This window comes from Corylus avellana, chromosome 10 (genome assembly GCF_965113065.1).
Source record: "Corylus avellana chromosome 10, dhCorAvel1.hap1.2, whole genome shotgun sequence".
In the NCBI taxonomy this organism is placed as follows: Eukaryota; Viridiplantae; Streptophyta; class Magnoliopsida; order Fagales; family Betulaceae; genus Corylus; species Corylus avellana.
This window is the reverse complement of record NC_142499.1, coordinates 2,735,426-2,750,758: the sequence shown is the minus strand read 5'-3', so window position 1 is coordinate 2,750,758 and position 15,333 is coordinate 2,735,426. Positions and strand designations below refer to the sequence as shown.

General features: G+C 35.8%; 3 protein-coding genes across 3 annotated transcripts; 1 reads left to right on the top strand and 2 right to left on the bottom strand.

Annotated features, from left to right (window-relative positions):
- Nucleotides 1–36: 36 nt before the first annotated feature.
- EMB2804 (tubulin folding cofactor B) lies at nt 37–3,858 on the bottom strand. Its single transcript, XM_059572377.2, has 8 exons — nt 3,413–3,858; nt 3,183–3,334; nt 2,640–2,758; nt 1,885–1,946; nt 1,697–1,738; nt 631–764; nt 453–522; nt 37–338 (listed from the first exon to the last, which is right to left on the bottom strand). Exons 1-8 carry the CDS (start codon nt 3,512–3,514, stop codon nt 291–293), a joined length of 729 nt encoding a protein of 242 aa, XP_059428360.2. The 5' UTR covers nt 3,515–3,858; the 3' UTR covers nt 37–290.
- Nucleotides 3,859–5,410: 1,552 nt separating this feature from the next.
- Nucleotides 5,411–11,586, bottom strand: LOC132192171 (P-loop containing nucleoside triphosphate hydrolases superfamily protein). The gene is made up of 7 exons (XM_059607422.2): nt 11,195–11,586; nt 10,967–11,044; nt 9,966–10,107; nt 9,387–9,457; nt 8,719–8,815; nt 8,171–8,388; nt 5,411–5,744 (listed from the first exon to the last, which is right to left on the bottom strand). The coding sequence occupies exons 1-7, from the start codon at nt 11,462–11,464 to the stop codon at nt 5,493–5,495; spliced, it is 1,128 nt and encodes a 375-aa protein (XP_059463405.1). The 5' UTR covers nt 11,465–11,586; the 3' UTR covers nt 5,411–5,492.
- A 2,533-nt stretch (nt 11,587–14,119) lies between these two features.
- Nucleotides 14,120–15,043, top strand: LOC132191720 (NDR1/HIN1-like protein 10). Its single transcript, XM_059606812.2, has one exon. The coding sequence runs from the start codon at nt 14,130–14,132 to the stop codon at nt 14,964–14,966; it is 837 nt and encodes a 278-aa protein (XP_059462795.2). The 5' UTR covers nt 14,120–14,129; the 3' UTR covers nt 14,967–15,043.
- Nucleotides 15,044–15,333: the final 290 nt, after the last annotated feature.

The following is a 15,333-nucleotide window of genomic DNA, read 5'->3' as shown; positions in this document are numbered from 1 at the left end:
TCATTAAATTTGTTAAATCTAAATTTACTCATGAAATGATCTCAATACTCTCATTCCTTGCTTCTGTTACCAATTCAACATTAACTGTTGAACACAAAATACAACCTACTACTGATAGCACGCTTTAGCCCAGAGATACATTTCTTTCAAAAGGTTCACATCAATCCCTTACCCAAAAGTGTCAGACTTGTAACAAATGTAAACAAAGAAATCAATGTCTGAATCCATCCGGAAGGTTATAAACATTTTGTAGAAACTGGAAGCCCAGGAGTAGTCTCTTCATGACCTGATTATATTTCGTCCACCTCAAAGGGATCGTGTTCGGGATAGTCACCAACCTGGAACATGATAAGATTTGTATCAACATCTAAATCCACAAAGAACAAGTAATATCTGCATCGCATGTAAGAGTTCCAAAATTAAAGCATCATAAGAACAAGTTGCATACAAACCTTTACTTTGTCTGGCCTAACCATTGCACCATGAAGAGGAGGGCAATCAAAGTAACGTACTCCTTTCACCCTGTAACATGACCAAGAGAAATTCTAACTGATTGTATGGGAAACATAGCATGACAAAAAAAGCATCCAAGAAAAAAATCACAGAAATGAGCATCAAGTGCCAACTTACATGCCATCATGTTTTCCCAACGGTTCATCATATTGAACTCCAACCCAGAAACCAGGTGCCAGAGGTTCTGCCTGACCAAGGAATTTTACAACACCTCTTTTCGCCCCCGGTTCAACTTCACATCTATCTCCTACCTTAATTGTAAAAATAAAAAATGAAGACAGTGAGTAAATAAGGTCAAATTTGAATGGACCATTCATGTACTATGTCTATCAATTTGTTATTGAGACAATTTATAAATTAAGTTTTACTTGCCGCTTATTCCATTTGGTGATGTCCCACAATAGACAAATTTTCCACAATGACTAAAAACAAAAAAATGTTTTCCCTATACTATCCTGATGTCTTTAGTTAGAATATAAAAAAAGCACCAAAACAGTAGTAGTAGTAGTTTTGGAAAAGGCCATCTATGGACATATCAAAAGTAATAAATGACATCCCTTAAAAGTTGCAAGTATGAAGCGAGACAAATAAAATGGGATGGAGGGTGTATTAATGAACCATGCACATACACATGAAAAGACAAAATCATTCATGTAAGTTGATCCTTCAAATGTAATGTGTTATATCATTTGCCTCTCCCCAAAGCTAGTAGGTCCACCATAATGATAGGATCAATGTGTCAAAAAGATTAGCTAGTTTCTTCTGCTCTGTATTTAGAGATGCTAAAAATATGACTGATTATCTTTTTCAGAAGTGCTGAATAACGCTTCAACAAAATGGAGTATTCTCCTGATTTTCTATAATAACCTTTCAAATAACCATCATAGGAAGAAAAATATATCGATGCATTTTTTTCCAGAAAAAAATAAAATAAAATAAAATGCTAATGACCATACAAAGGAAACACAGAAAACAAAATCAATAAGCAGTGATTTATTCTCATTTCTTTTTCTTATCATTTTTAAGTTTCTTCTCCTATTTTCTCATCCATAAAGCAAACTTCATTGACGTGCAACATCACTTCAGTCTTCAGCTAATGCAAGTTTCTGCTAATGGACAAAGCTTTCATCAGTATAATTTAGTGGTTACAGAATGGCTAGACGCACAAAAAGAATTAACTAACCTTGATATTGGCACAAAGATCTTCCATGTAGTTGTCAGGTATCTGTAAATAAATGCCAAGTTAATGGAAATAACAACCAAACAATGCTTATAGAAAACCAAAGTTCGCTGAATAGAGAGCCTTTAACACAACTTACGAAATAAGGGAATGCTCCCTTACCACCAAAATATAAAAGCACAGGAGCTTACCTTGTTCCCAAGAGCTGATGGATTTTGGGAGACCAATTTTTCCTTAAATTTTCTAAAAGTGCCTGAAAGACGCAAAATAAAAAAATAAATAATAATATATGAAATTTAAATTACTTGAATCAATTACGTGTTTTCAATTTGGTACAGTAATGGTAACATTTCCCTGATATGTTACGATGCACTTTGATTATAAACAAAAATAAAATATTAAAGATAAGATCCAAAAAGAAAAGGAAAGGTCTTATCAAGAAAACAACCAAATGTTGGCCCTTCATAACATCCTAGACCATGAATAAAAAGATAAACGTCTGAGAACTCTTCTCACCATGGCATACATACTTAATACTCCTGTATCTCCAAGTTAAACAAGTAGCAATTTCACATAGGGGGTGCATATTAGCTAAAAAATAATTGTCTCATGGGAAATGGTCCATACATATCAAAATGCCTCGTTATGTTGAATTAGGTTGTGATTAATGTCAACTGCTGTTATCACTGTTCAACTCTCTTGCATGCCTGTTTTAAAATGTCTAGCTAACATAAGATCCCATGCCAATTAAGAAAATCGTTTCCTCACCAACAACTCCAATCATGAAGTTTTCGTTGCCAACATTTTACAACAAGAACTTTCACATTTCACATCTCAACAGCCGCATGGTCTTACAGAATGACAATTACTTAAATGAACATGAAATAAGTATTTTCACTCATAAGTTTCGCTACTTGACAAAAATTAGTTTTCATGGAATCTTTACCATCACGTTTCTGGTACGCTTCTTCTGAAATTGAGTATTTCTCCACCAAGGAAATGTCTTCCAGCCAACCACCAGAGGTTACCGATGAAGGGTCAAGATCTATAACATGTAATCGGTACCTTTTAAAAAAACAAAATCCATTCAATCAATAAATCAAAAAAACTACATTGACAACAAAGCAAGACTGCTCTCTGAAAGCAAAAATGGTTATGCACTTCGCACTGCACATCATGAAACGCATTTGGTATTATCAATTATGGGATGGCGAAGAAAGAGTGCCGACCCATTTTATGTTGGGACCTCTTGACATGCCAAATTATGCCAAAAACAGACAGAACCCCAAAGCAATGTTCATGAAAATCAGTTAGCTTGCGCTCTGCAACAGCCAGAAGGCACAAAATCCAACAGAGACATATGCATTCATGTACTGGGCTAATTTGCGGTTTGACTCTAACACGGCATGTCGTTCAACAGCTTTCATCAAACTAGCAACAGTAAACAAGAACAAAAGAAAGAAAAACGAGGAAGGGGAATTGGGCTCACCCATCCAGCGGAGAATAGTAACCGAGCGGCCTCGAATCGTCGGTCAAAACCGAAACCTTGGTATTGGTATCGTCGTAAAGGTCGAGGCACATTGAATTCATAGAAGTCCCACATTTTCTCCAGAGCTTTTCTTTAACGGATTCCACTGTCGTCTAAGATCGACAAGGCAGTGAGAGAATATGAGAGACCCAAAAAAATGCGAGCTTGGTTTGAATGGTTGGTGGGTTTACCTGGAGCGAGAAGCGTAGGTCGGCGGAGAAGCTCTTGAGGTTGGAATGGGTTACACGCAAGAGCACTGACTCGTCCCCTTGGATCTGTAACACAGAAGCCATCAAAACCTGTTCAACTAACCTTTCTTTGAGTCCCTAACCTTTCTTTGAGTCCCTTCCTCTTCTACACAACGGGGTGTCGTTTTAATTGGTGCTTAATGCATCAGAGGCACAGCTCAACCTTTGCAGCGGCAATGGCAGATCCTTTGATCTGTATTGCTGTGACGGACTCTCTGAGAGTGTGCGTGTGGGTGTTTATTTTGGATCGGATCCACGGCAATTTTAAAGAAATTGCCGGTCGGCAATTTTGACATCCACGGCCAAGATCTTGCCACGTCTAGACCGCTTTCTCTATTTTTTTTCCACTTTCTTTCTTTTCCCTTCCACTTTCTTTCTTTCCCCTTTATGCGGTAGTTTACACTACCGCATATCTGCGGTACTAGATTTGAATGGTCCAGATTTTATAAGGGATTTTCAACCCAAAAACTAACGGTGTTTTACCAAACGGCAAGACTAAAAAATTTTTCCGTCTATTATCTTCCGTTAAAGCTTTTCAAAACAATTCTCCTTTTTCTCTTCACTCTGTACCGCTTGCAACAGAGCTGTGATGCTTCCTGCCTTCCTGGGACCTGTGCCATGAGAGACAAGGTCTGAGGAGTTGAAGGGAGCTGAAAAAATGATGGAGCTTTTGTCTGCTGTCAACTGTGCTGGGTCTTTCCCTGGTAAATTGAAGATGACCAGGGAGATGAAGGAAACATCTGGGTTTGGCTTCCATTGCTGTTATAGTTGATGCTAGTGTTATGGTTCATGGATGCCATAGGAGAGAAGTAGACCAGAGAGAGAGCAGGGACTCATCTCTGTCTCTTTGGTTTGTTTTGTGTTGTCTTTCATAGGCCGCCAGTCTTCTCCAAGTGGAGCAAGCCTAAGCTTCAACTTCAAGTCATGCCTTCTTTCTCCATCTCTGTTCGCAATCCACTCTCCCTCTTTGGGAATAAAATCTATCAATTTTGTACAGACCTCATTTCTCGAAGATCCACCTCGCGAAGAGTGGACAGACCTCGTTTTCCTTCGTTTCCAAGAGGTCTGTTTTGGATGCTTTCACAACAGAAAATAGACGGAAAAAAATGTTCAGCCTCGTTGTTTGGTAAAACCCGTTAGCGTTTGGGTTGAAAATCCCTTATAAAATCTGGGCCATTCAAATTTAGTACCGCATAGAAGCCAAGTCCGACTAAATAATTACCAAACCCAATTTCACCTGAGCATTAATAGAAACTAAGGTGATTTACACTAATCAAGCATACAAATTGCATACAAATTCTCATTGCGTGATTCAAATTTTCTTAGACCATTCAACTACCACCCTAATTGTTCATTTTTGTTCATTTTTAGATGAAAAGTGTAAAAGTTGTACTGTTTTATTTATATTTAAGTTTAAATTTTAAGCAAATTACTCCAAGCCCCTTTGAGATTGGTTAAGAACTTAAGTGTTACAGTTTAGTCCCATTTTCTCTTCTAGAAATGAATATATACATATATATTAGGACTTGTTAGACTTTGCGCTTCACATCATGATTCATGAGTTATGTTCTCTTCTTCCATTTTTAAAAACTAGATTGAATCACGGGCAAACAAAAAACTATTAAATCATTTTTCAAGAAAGTTTTCAATATTGATAGCTAAATTCTCAATTAATGTCCTCCTATTTATGATAACATTATTTTTAAGGTTTTTTTTTTTTTTTTTCTTTTCTTTTCTTTCACTAAGATACCAAGTAAAATTTACTCGAAGTGATTTTTATCTTATATGATATTTCTGTTATTTTTATTAAATTGGGTAACGTTCACAGACAACTGGAAATTTTCACAACAAAAAACTCGAACAAGAACTGTCGCTCTTCCTGAAAGCCAATTCATGCTCGAGAAGGTTGGTAACACTTCAATAGTACTGATTAGATTAGGGTGCGAGAGAAAGGGACCAGCATATACAATTGAAAGATTACATGTGAAGGGGATAAAATGCCCTAGGGAAACTTGAAGAGAACTCATGATATAGAATTGACATCAGGGACATCATCAAGGATAAAAGTACCAAGTTTACCTGCCCTAAATAAAGTAAGAAACTTCTTTGATATCATTAGACGAGCTTGGGAGGCCACATGAGGTATCTTAAATGCCTTCTGTAGTGCTTCAAACTGCTTCTCTATAAGACACTCCAAGTCACCCTCATCTTCCATATTACCAGTGAATTCTGACAGAGTCAAATACAAAGCACATTGGACTTCTGTTACAAGATCCTGAAAGGAAACAAGAACAAACTAGAAACTTAAAAATGATAATAAAATTAGCAGGTCACATAAAGGCCATATTTAAACTCCAACAACAATAACTTCAAATGACATACCGAGTAATGGGCAGAAAAACTAAAAGATAAATCTTAAAGTAACATAAACACCTAAAAGCATTGAGGATAACTTCACGTGTACAAGCATCAGGCATCAAGTAATCAATAAATCTATTCCTGGTAATTAAAGAGTTGGTTACTTATCCCAAAAAAAAAAAAAGAGTTGGAATTAAAAGATAAACAGAATTTTTATCATTGATCAATCCTAATTCCAAATATTTTGTTTACCAATCACCATCATACAGCGGGGTATGAAGGAATCATTAGATGGATCGTGTGAATCCAGAAAACTCTCACAAGAGCTTACTACCAGAAGTTTGTGAGTTCTCCAATCTTTTCCCACTACTTTGATCTATTTGTTACTTCAATCTATTTTACTTCCAATCATATAATTGAAACCAAAATCTTGCAACACATTCTTTCTCAATGACACTGCCAAATACAAAACCAACATCTGAATTTACTCTTCATCAGTATACATCATCTATTGGATTACCTGTGAGTTTTCTCTTATGTGCTTCTTCAAAATCACCATCTTTTCACTTACCTTAACATCAGCTCAACTACATGCTGAACGAGTTTTTCTTGCTTGCTCATTTGTCTCTCTCATGAACTACAATGATTCACAATTTCAGTAATTCTTCTTTCCTCTGCAAGGATTAACAAAAGAACATTGTGGCAGAAAACAAAAGGATTTCTCATCCTTCTTGCAAACCAAGGTAACAAATTCAATTATTTCCTCTGATCATCAATTCTAAATTAAGCATTTGTCTGCATTTCTAGATCTGCCCTCTCCTTTCTCTCGTCTGGTCATTACAAAAAATCTTTCATCTATTAAGCACAAATAACATAGAACCAAGTAACTTCATCCTGTGCCCAGGAGAAAAAATAAATAAAACAAAAGAGTAACTCAATCCTGTGCCCAGAAGAAAAAAAATAAAATAAAAGAGTAACTCCATCCTGCTCTGCTCGTGAATTGAAATGTCCATAAACATCAGAAGTCAAATACGCTATCCAAGCTTAATCTTGATGAAAATCATTCATGACCAGAAATCTGATTGTCCCCAAAACAACTTCTCTTATGCTAATAATTTGCCACCTTTTGCACAATTAAGATGATACCACAATGATCTAGTTACTCTCCAGGTAATGTCCCACCTCCAACATTCTTTCTTTCCCTTTTTTTTCTCTAGCAAGTAAAAGAAGCCTATTACAGAACACCATGGAGGTGCACCAGATACGCTGTTGGTTCTATCTCCTTGCTTATTATTAATTTTTTTTTTTTTTTAAAGAAAAAAAAAAAAAAAAAACTTAAAAAGTGAATGAACTTCATTAAGTTGTAAAAAACAAAAAAAAAAACACAATGGAGCGTCCAACATGCTACCACAAATGACTGCCGACAAAAGAGCTCATGCCTCTGTGAGAGAGAGAGAAGGAAACTTGTAGTTGCCAAAGAGTTCCCTCCTCATAGCAACTCAAGATGAGGCGTCACTTGGCTGCTACTGTCGACTATATAAAAAGTTGTGCGAGATCATGGTGTATATGGGTCAAAGTCATACTTTACATGTTGAATATATTTAAGTTCTATGAACCATGTAAAAAGACATAACCATGGTAGTCCTTTTTGGCTTTTTGAACAGCACTCTGATGTTATACATCACTCAGCAATGTCAGAGACTAATTAAATATATGTTCTTTTAGCCCTTTGACTTAGCCCAAAAAAAGGATGGGCACCCTGTGTTCTGATCAAGCACCAAACTCATATTAGATTTCTTGACACACATTTTGACTAAAGGGTTCCACATTTACTAGAAAGTTGAAATTAGCCCATAGGGTCAGCCTCCATGACCACACACATTTTTGGTCTAACTGACCCTCTAATGATTCTCAACCATTATCAAACATATTTAATGATCACAAGTAGCTTATAACATAACAAATTACCCAAAGAGCAACTGAAATCTACATAAAGAAACAAACTCTAACAAACAGAACATTCATATAAAATAATACAAACTTTAAATGATTTGACACGGAATATATACATGGAAGAAGTACCAACACAAGGTTAAACAACCCATAGATTTCAGACTAATAAGAGAGTCAAATGTATAAAATACAACTATCGTAAGTGAACAAGCTAATATGCAAGGACAAGCAAAAACAGGTTTAAAATCTAGGGGCAAAGCAACATAGTTTGAAGTGGGTATCAAGCACTACAACTTGCATGTTATGAGCATAAAATGTTTTCAAATACTTTAGCCATCCTATATAAAAAATAAAAATAAAAATGAATAAATGAGAGGGATCCCATATTACCTCAACATAAATCATATCAGAGTTATTTGGTAGTTTCCTCCTTTTTGGCCGAAGATCCTTACTTTTATACTCGTGTTTTTCCTCAGAATCAAATCGAATCCCTTCCAATCTTCTCTTGTTCAAGTGCTTCCAATGAAGGGGAGTCCCCCGAGTATTTAAAACTGCCAGCAAGTACTGAGCAATACGATCTTCACCTACCACTGAATCTTTTACAGACCCTTCACATGCATTTAAGAACTTTAAGGATATGATTGTTAACGTGTTTTAAAGGGTGTTTTTTGTTTTTTGTTTGAAAAAAATGTTTCGACGTGACATAAAGGTGAAAAGAGTTTCAAGTGTTTTGTATTTTGGATTTTTTGTTAATGTTTTTATTTTGAGAACAAAAAACAAAAGACAAAGGAAGAGAATTAACAAACGAAGCCTAAAATTTTTATTAGATAGAATAATAATAGTATGGTAATAATTTTTAGGATTAACAGGTGTTAATATAAAATTATAAAAACAGAAAGCAGGTTAGTGAAAAAAAAATATATGCAAGAGGATGATACCTGCAAGAGCTAGCTTTAGTCCTGTCTCTATGTCAGGGATACTTGGAACCAACACACCTGGAGTGTCTAGGACATAGATGCTAGGATGATGTGCAATCTGCATATTAACAATACATTGTCAGCATTTAAACATACATAGACAACAGAAGGAGAAAGGAAACAACAGAGAAGGGGAAAAATCAAGATTTAAAAACAAAAGGGACAAGCCAAACACTCAATAATTAGGCTCCAATTCCAGAACATGTCTATAAAGACTTAACAAAATTGATTTAGTTATTACAAACTTTTGATAACCGCCAATAGAACAATACTCCACTAAACCGACAACATCTTGCAGCCAACAATACCATAGTGGACCAATCTCAAACACCGGGTTTAATTAGTTCAATAGTTGCATCCTTATGGCAATTATTTTTTTATATACGTAATTTGTTGTCCCTAAGATAAGAGAGATTCGAACTAGTTACCTCTTCTTCATGAGGTGTGGTCTCTATCCGATTGAATTACTCCTTAGGGACATCCTTACGGCAGTTAGACATATATTGAACACTAGCTAGTATGAGAGAGAGGTGAAGCTAGAGTTTAAGCCTCGCTTAATGCTTTGAAATTCCCAACTCTTAAGGAAAGAACACAGTGAAAGCGTATTATGCTATATAAAATCTCTTGACCTTGTATCCAGCAATATCTTGGGTAACACCAGGCAATGGACCCACTGTAGCTCGCTTCATCTTTTGGTTCACTATGAAAGAAAATCAAAATTGTTAGCATAATGGTAAAGTGATTAAGTTTACCATTTCTCATAAACTTAGACTTTCGAAATAAAGTGATAATTTATCATGATACTAGACCAGTAGTCTTGTGTTCAAATCCTGACTCATTTTTTTGATGAATAGTAATTATTAAAAAGAAAGGCAAAGCCCTCGTACATGAAAAACATACAAGAGAGTTCGAATCCTGACTCTACTCTACCTCTAATTTAAGTTAAAAAATTCATGTGTTGCACCCACCTCATCAAGAAAGAGTTTAAGCTTACACATAAGGAAGAATGTTAGAATAATGATTAAGTGATCAAATTCAAAAGTTTTCATAAGCTTAAGCTCTCGGGATAGTGATAATTTATCAAAATTCATTATTGTTCAATTGCATGGCTTCAAAACTAAAAAGACCAATGATTTAACAAACTTCCATAGTTCCAACAATGATAATGACATCTTTCCGTAATGAAGCAAAATATAGTAACAACTTACCAGGAAATTGTGACAACGCAATTTGATGGATTGAATTAATTAAAGCAGACTTCCCAACATTAGGAACACCAACCACCATAACAAGGAGAGTAGGTTCCCTTGAAATCACTTCCTTTAGTTTGAACTCCACAAGCTCAAGAAGCTTTGGTACATGAACCATGAAAAGACATCATGAGCATGCATGAAAGTAGTACAAGCATATGAAATCAACCATTAAAATACACTTGAATAAGTGTAGTTTAAACCAACCACATATATAGAGGAGCAGAATTATGCAACTACAAACGAAATGATATTTCAATATTGTTGATAGTGCAAAACCATGTCTAACTCATACACATAGCAAAACAAGGTCATTAAATTTTGTCTTAAAGAACTGATTTTCACGTCATAGAGATTTGGAAAAGCTTGTAACATAAGCTAAAACCTGTGCAGAAGTCAACCAACTAATTATCAATCGAGATTTTGAAAGGCCAATATGCCACCCTCCATCTAGAGACACTAGTGTGAAAATGGACTAGGTTCACCCTCCCAACCTAAAAAAAATATGAACACATAAGCATATATAAAAAGCAAATTGAAGAATTAGGGATGTCTACTATAAAATTACCCCAAGACACCAAGATTATATATCTGGTCCTAATACACTAGCACAAATTTGCAAATGAAAATGAATACAATAAGGAATCCTGTTTCAAATTTGCACCCTATTAGCATGTATCGAACAGAAAAATAAAATAAAATTTAGATTCAGGAAGGGTCCTAAGATATGCAAGACAAGATCAAAAACCACGAGTTAAAATCATCAACATAAATCATGTAGGATACAAAAACGACAAATTCCACTCATGAGAATCCAATCCAACGATTTCACATACCCGAGCTAATTTTCTTTTCCTAAATTCTCTTAGCAACAAAACAGAGTATCCTTCACCCCATATTTCACAAAGAACACAAAATTCAAAAAGTACAACAGACCGATATGCAGTGTACGAACTAACCTTCTTAACAGAGCTCTTGCTATGCGCATTTATAGAAATGCAGTCTTGCTTGCACGAATCGAAATAATGAATCCATTTCTACAAAAAATTAAACCAATCAGCATATATTTGCAAATAAACTGTAATAGCAATGCATTCAAATGCGCAAAACTCATACACAATATGTCAAAGAGCTTCAATTAAAAAAATAAAAAAAGCGAAGCGGAAGCACAAGAATTTGAGAGATACATGCATGATGTTGGCGTTGGCCAGGTCTTTCTTGTTGAGGGCAAGGATGCGGCGTTTGGAGGAGAGGAGGGGGAGGAGGTCCTGGTTGGCGGAGGACAAGGGAATGCGAGCGTCGCGTACTTCAACGACGAGGTCCGCCACCTTCAGCCGCTCCCTGATTGCCCGAGTGGCCGCCGCCATGTGGCCCGGGAACCAGTTTATGACTCCGCCCCCGGCGTTGAACCCCATCTCCCCTAACCCCTTCTTTATTACCCTCTTCACCCCTCCCATCTTCACGCTCGCTCGCTCTCTCTCTCTCTCTGAGCTGTTCAGTTCAGGATTGTCAGTGATAGTGAGTCTATGTTGTTAGGGTTTAAGGGTTCAAGCGGGTTTAATGTGACATTTTCAGGAACGTCTTTTCATTTCATATAAAATGAAAATGAAAAAACATAAATAAAAGAACACGAGTATATATATAATGCGTTTGAATTGAAAATTCATTTATAAGAGAATAGTTACACTCTTCCTAAACATATCATACTCGGATCCAGTTTACATCGGGCTTGGTATTAGAGGTCAAATAATTGAATCAATAACTCTTGGCCTAATAGTTTATGGGTGTAACGAGTTGTTTCTGTTCCAATCTAGGGCCCGAGGTATGAGAAAGAGATTGTTAGAGTTATTCCATATCAATTGTGAAAATGAGGTCAATTTATAAGTGTAAGGGAAAGTGAATATTGAATAATCATAACATGTTTTATGGTTCTATTTAGGTTTATAGTTTTAAAAAGTGCAATTAAAAATAACGAATTTAAAACCTGTGATTTGAAAAAATAATTTTTAAAAATATAGTTAAGCATTTGATAAAATCGTGAGTTGGCCTTTAAAATCATAATTTAACTTTTAAAATAGTGCGTTTTGAAAACACAACCTCCCTTGCCTGTGATTGAGGATCTATTAGGACTTGCGATTTCAAAATGTGCGGTTTTAATGACTTATAAATATGCAATTTAAAAAAGGTATTTAAAAAAACGCAATTAAGCGCTTGGCAAAATCACAGTTTAACATTAAAATTGTGCGTTTTCAAAAAAGCATCCCCTTACCTGCAATTTGAAAAAGCCGATTTTCTGCGATTTCAAATCACAATTTTTTTAAAAACGCAATCCTGCATAATCAATTTTCTACAATTTTGTTTAAAATCACATTTTTATCTACGAAATCGCAATGCCAATCACACCTTTAAATAGCTTACAATATCAGTTATTTAAAATATATCATATAAACCGGTGTGATATGAGAGCGATCGATTAACGTGAATTATAGCATTGCTATTTCTTAAGATATAAAACTGATTAGAAGTAGGATCAAGGCACTAGTTAGTACTTTCGATGGTTTGATCGAGCTATACCCTATAAAAACACATTTCTTATTGCAAAAGATTATTTTATGTGGATTATATGGACGAAGTAAATGAAGCATTCGCTATGCGTCTATGCTTTCTTTAAGAGAGACAATTTTGTTAGAATTGCATGTGGAGCAAGAAATGCTTGAAGCCAAAGAGAAGAAGAAAATCCACCACCACCATCAAATTGAAAAGCTTTGATCTAAAGATTCTAAACATTTAAATTGAACAAAATATGCAAATATATGGTAGTATGATAATCTGAGATATCATCGGCCTCTTGACATTAGGATAATTCGAGGAACCCTACCTCCCAACAAACAACAATCACTTGATAAAAACAATTAATTTTCGTGTTTATTCGTCTTCAATTAATCGTCTTAAAAGGACCTAACAACGAGAAAGACCAATCATAATTAACTATTACTCCTACCAACTTGTGTGTTATATTGCAGATAATTTATTGATCAAATTCATCAGGGTAAGGAAAATGAATATATAACTAAATATCAAATTAATTAAGACTTTATTACTCGCCCGATCCTCATGGTCACCCACTCCCCTTGGGCTCAGGTTGACCGTTTAACCTTTTGAGATTGCAGATGAATTCAACCTATGATATCTTGATTTGATATCTACGACTTGATCATAAATTCTAGTAGTTCAAATTTGAAAGTTGATGAGTTAGGAGATCAAGGATGACGAGAAATACTACTCTAGGTGTTTTTCTGATCTTAAGTATATATTGTTCTCTAAAAAAGTAAAAAAAAAAAAAAAAAAAAAAAAAAAAAACTTACTCCACCCCCTCATATATATATATATATTTTTTTTAAAAAAATATCTATGTAGAATTAAGAGAACACGTGGAGAAACCGTAGAATTTCTCAATTTTGAACAATGGTTTCTCTCCTTTAATTTCCACAAAAACCATTGGATTTTTCCTTTTTTTAATGGTTGATGTTAGTATCAAAGTCTCTTAGATTTGCTAATTAATAACTATACAGTAGAGTTCTTGAAATTTAATAATTAATTGTAATGAAATTATTTATTTATTTATTTTTATCATCTTATTAAATATTACTTATCACTTCCAAAGGCTATTATAGTTTGTGCTTAATTCAGTATATCTATTGATATTTATCACTTTGAAAGGCTATTATAGTTTGTGCTTAAATCAGACGTATATCTCGTGAGAATCTACACTATAGATAGCATTAAGGGAGGAGGAGGGTAAAGAAAGTAGGGGCCGAGGGAGGGCGGTGGTGGAGTTTCTCTCTCTCTAGCAGATTTAACTACTTGAGTCAACTTTCTATTATATATGGTTGCTTTAAATGGCGTAGATCAGATGATGTGCAGATCATATTTCTCGTTTGAGTTGAAATTCACTCATGTTGTGCCACGTTACTTTCTAAAAATATAGTTTTTGTAAAATATTTTGTATTTTTAGCATTATATAATATAATAACCAATTTTATTTCGCATTTCCTTTTTTCGGTCATTCATTCATTCTCTTGGGAATTCTTGGGGCAGAGAAGCCGGAGAGAATCACCCACCATGGCTTCTCCGTCTGAAGACCAACCAAAGAAAGAACCAGGTGATCAGTCTTCGCCCACAGATAATGCCCCGGTATCGAGGAATCACCAGCCGGAGATGGGTTACCCGCCCGTTATGGGGTACCCGAACCCGAACCCACATTGGCAATTACCAAGCAACCCTCCACCCTATCATGGTTACGCCTACCATTATGTTCAGCCACCACCTACAGCCCATTACCCACCCGAGCCCTATTCTTCGCCCATGTCAGGCTTCGTCCGCGGTTGTCTCATGGTGATGACGGCGTTTGTCTTTCTTTCATTCATGAGCACCGTCATGGTGTGGCTCATTCTACGCCCAGAGCTCCCAGTTTTCAGAGTGGCCGCTCTCTCCGTTTCCGATTTTAAGACCTCCTCAAATTCAGATTTCACGGCCAGTTGGGCCGCCGACGTTGCGGTCGAGAACCCAAACCACAAACTGAAGGTTTTCATCAATCAGATTGATAGTTTCGTGTATTACAACGATTATATCTTGACGTCCTCTTTGAAAGCCGAGTCGTTGTTCTTGAATTCAAAAGGAAATGGCGTATTGCACGTAATGCTATCCACAAATAACACAGATGATCGACATGTGGTGGATGAGTGGGTGGTGGACGACATGAGCCAGGACCGAAACGGTGGAACGGTGAGCTTTGATTTAAGGATGTTGGTGTCGTCGACTTTCAAATCTGGGGGGTGGTGGACGAGAGGCTCCAAACTAAAAGTTTTCTGCGATAATTTGAATGTTGGGTTTGTGGGTGCCAAAGGCAACGGAACATTACCTCCTGAGAAGCCTGGAGCATGTTCGGTTTATGCGTGATTTCTTAGGTGAAGGTTTTTCTTTAATTTTAATCTAATGTTTTATCCTTCATCTTCTTCAATTTTCTCGCATCGAGATTGTCATGGATCCGGAATTTGTTTGTTGTAGATTTCTATTTTTTAGTTTTGTTCTTGTCGTGTTTTAAGGCTATATATGCTTTTAGGTTGAGTTCAAAGAAAGCATATGCAAAAGAAATGAGAAAAATTGGATCGGCATTGTCATACGAGATAATTACAATTGATAAAGAAATGATGAGTCGTCTCAATTGAAAAGTGGACATCCTCTTCATCAGCATTGTTGGTCGATATTCGAATCCTTATATTAACATAGTTTTTGAGTGTCGGATAGGTCGCATGTGCAATATAAT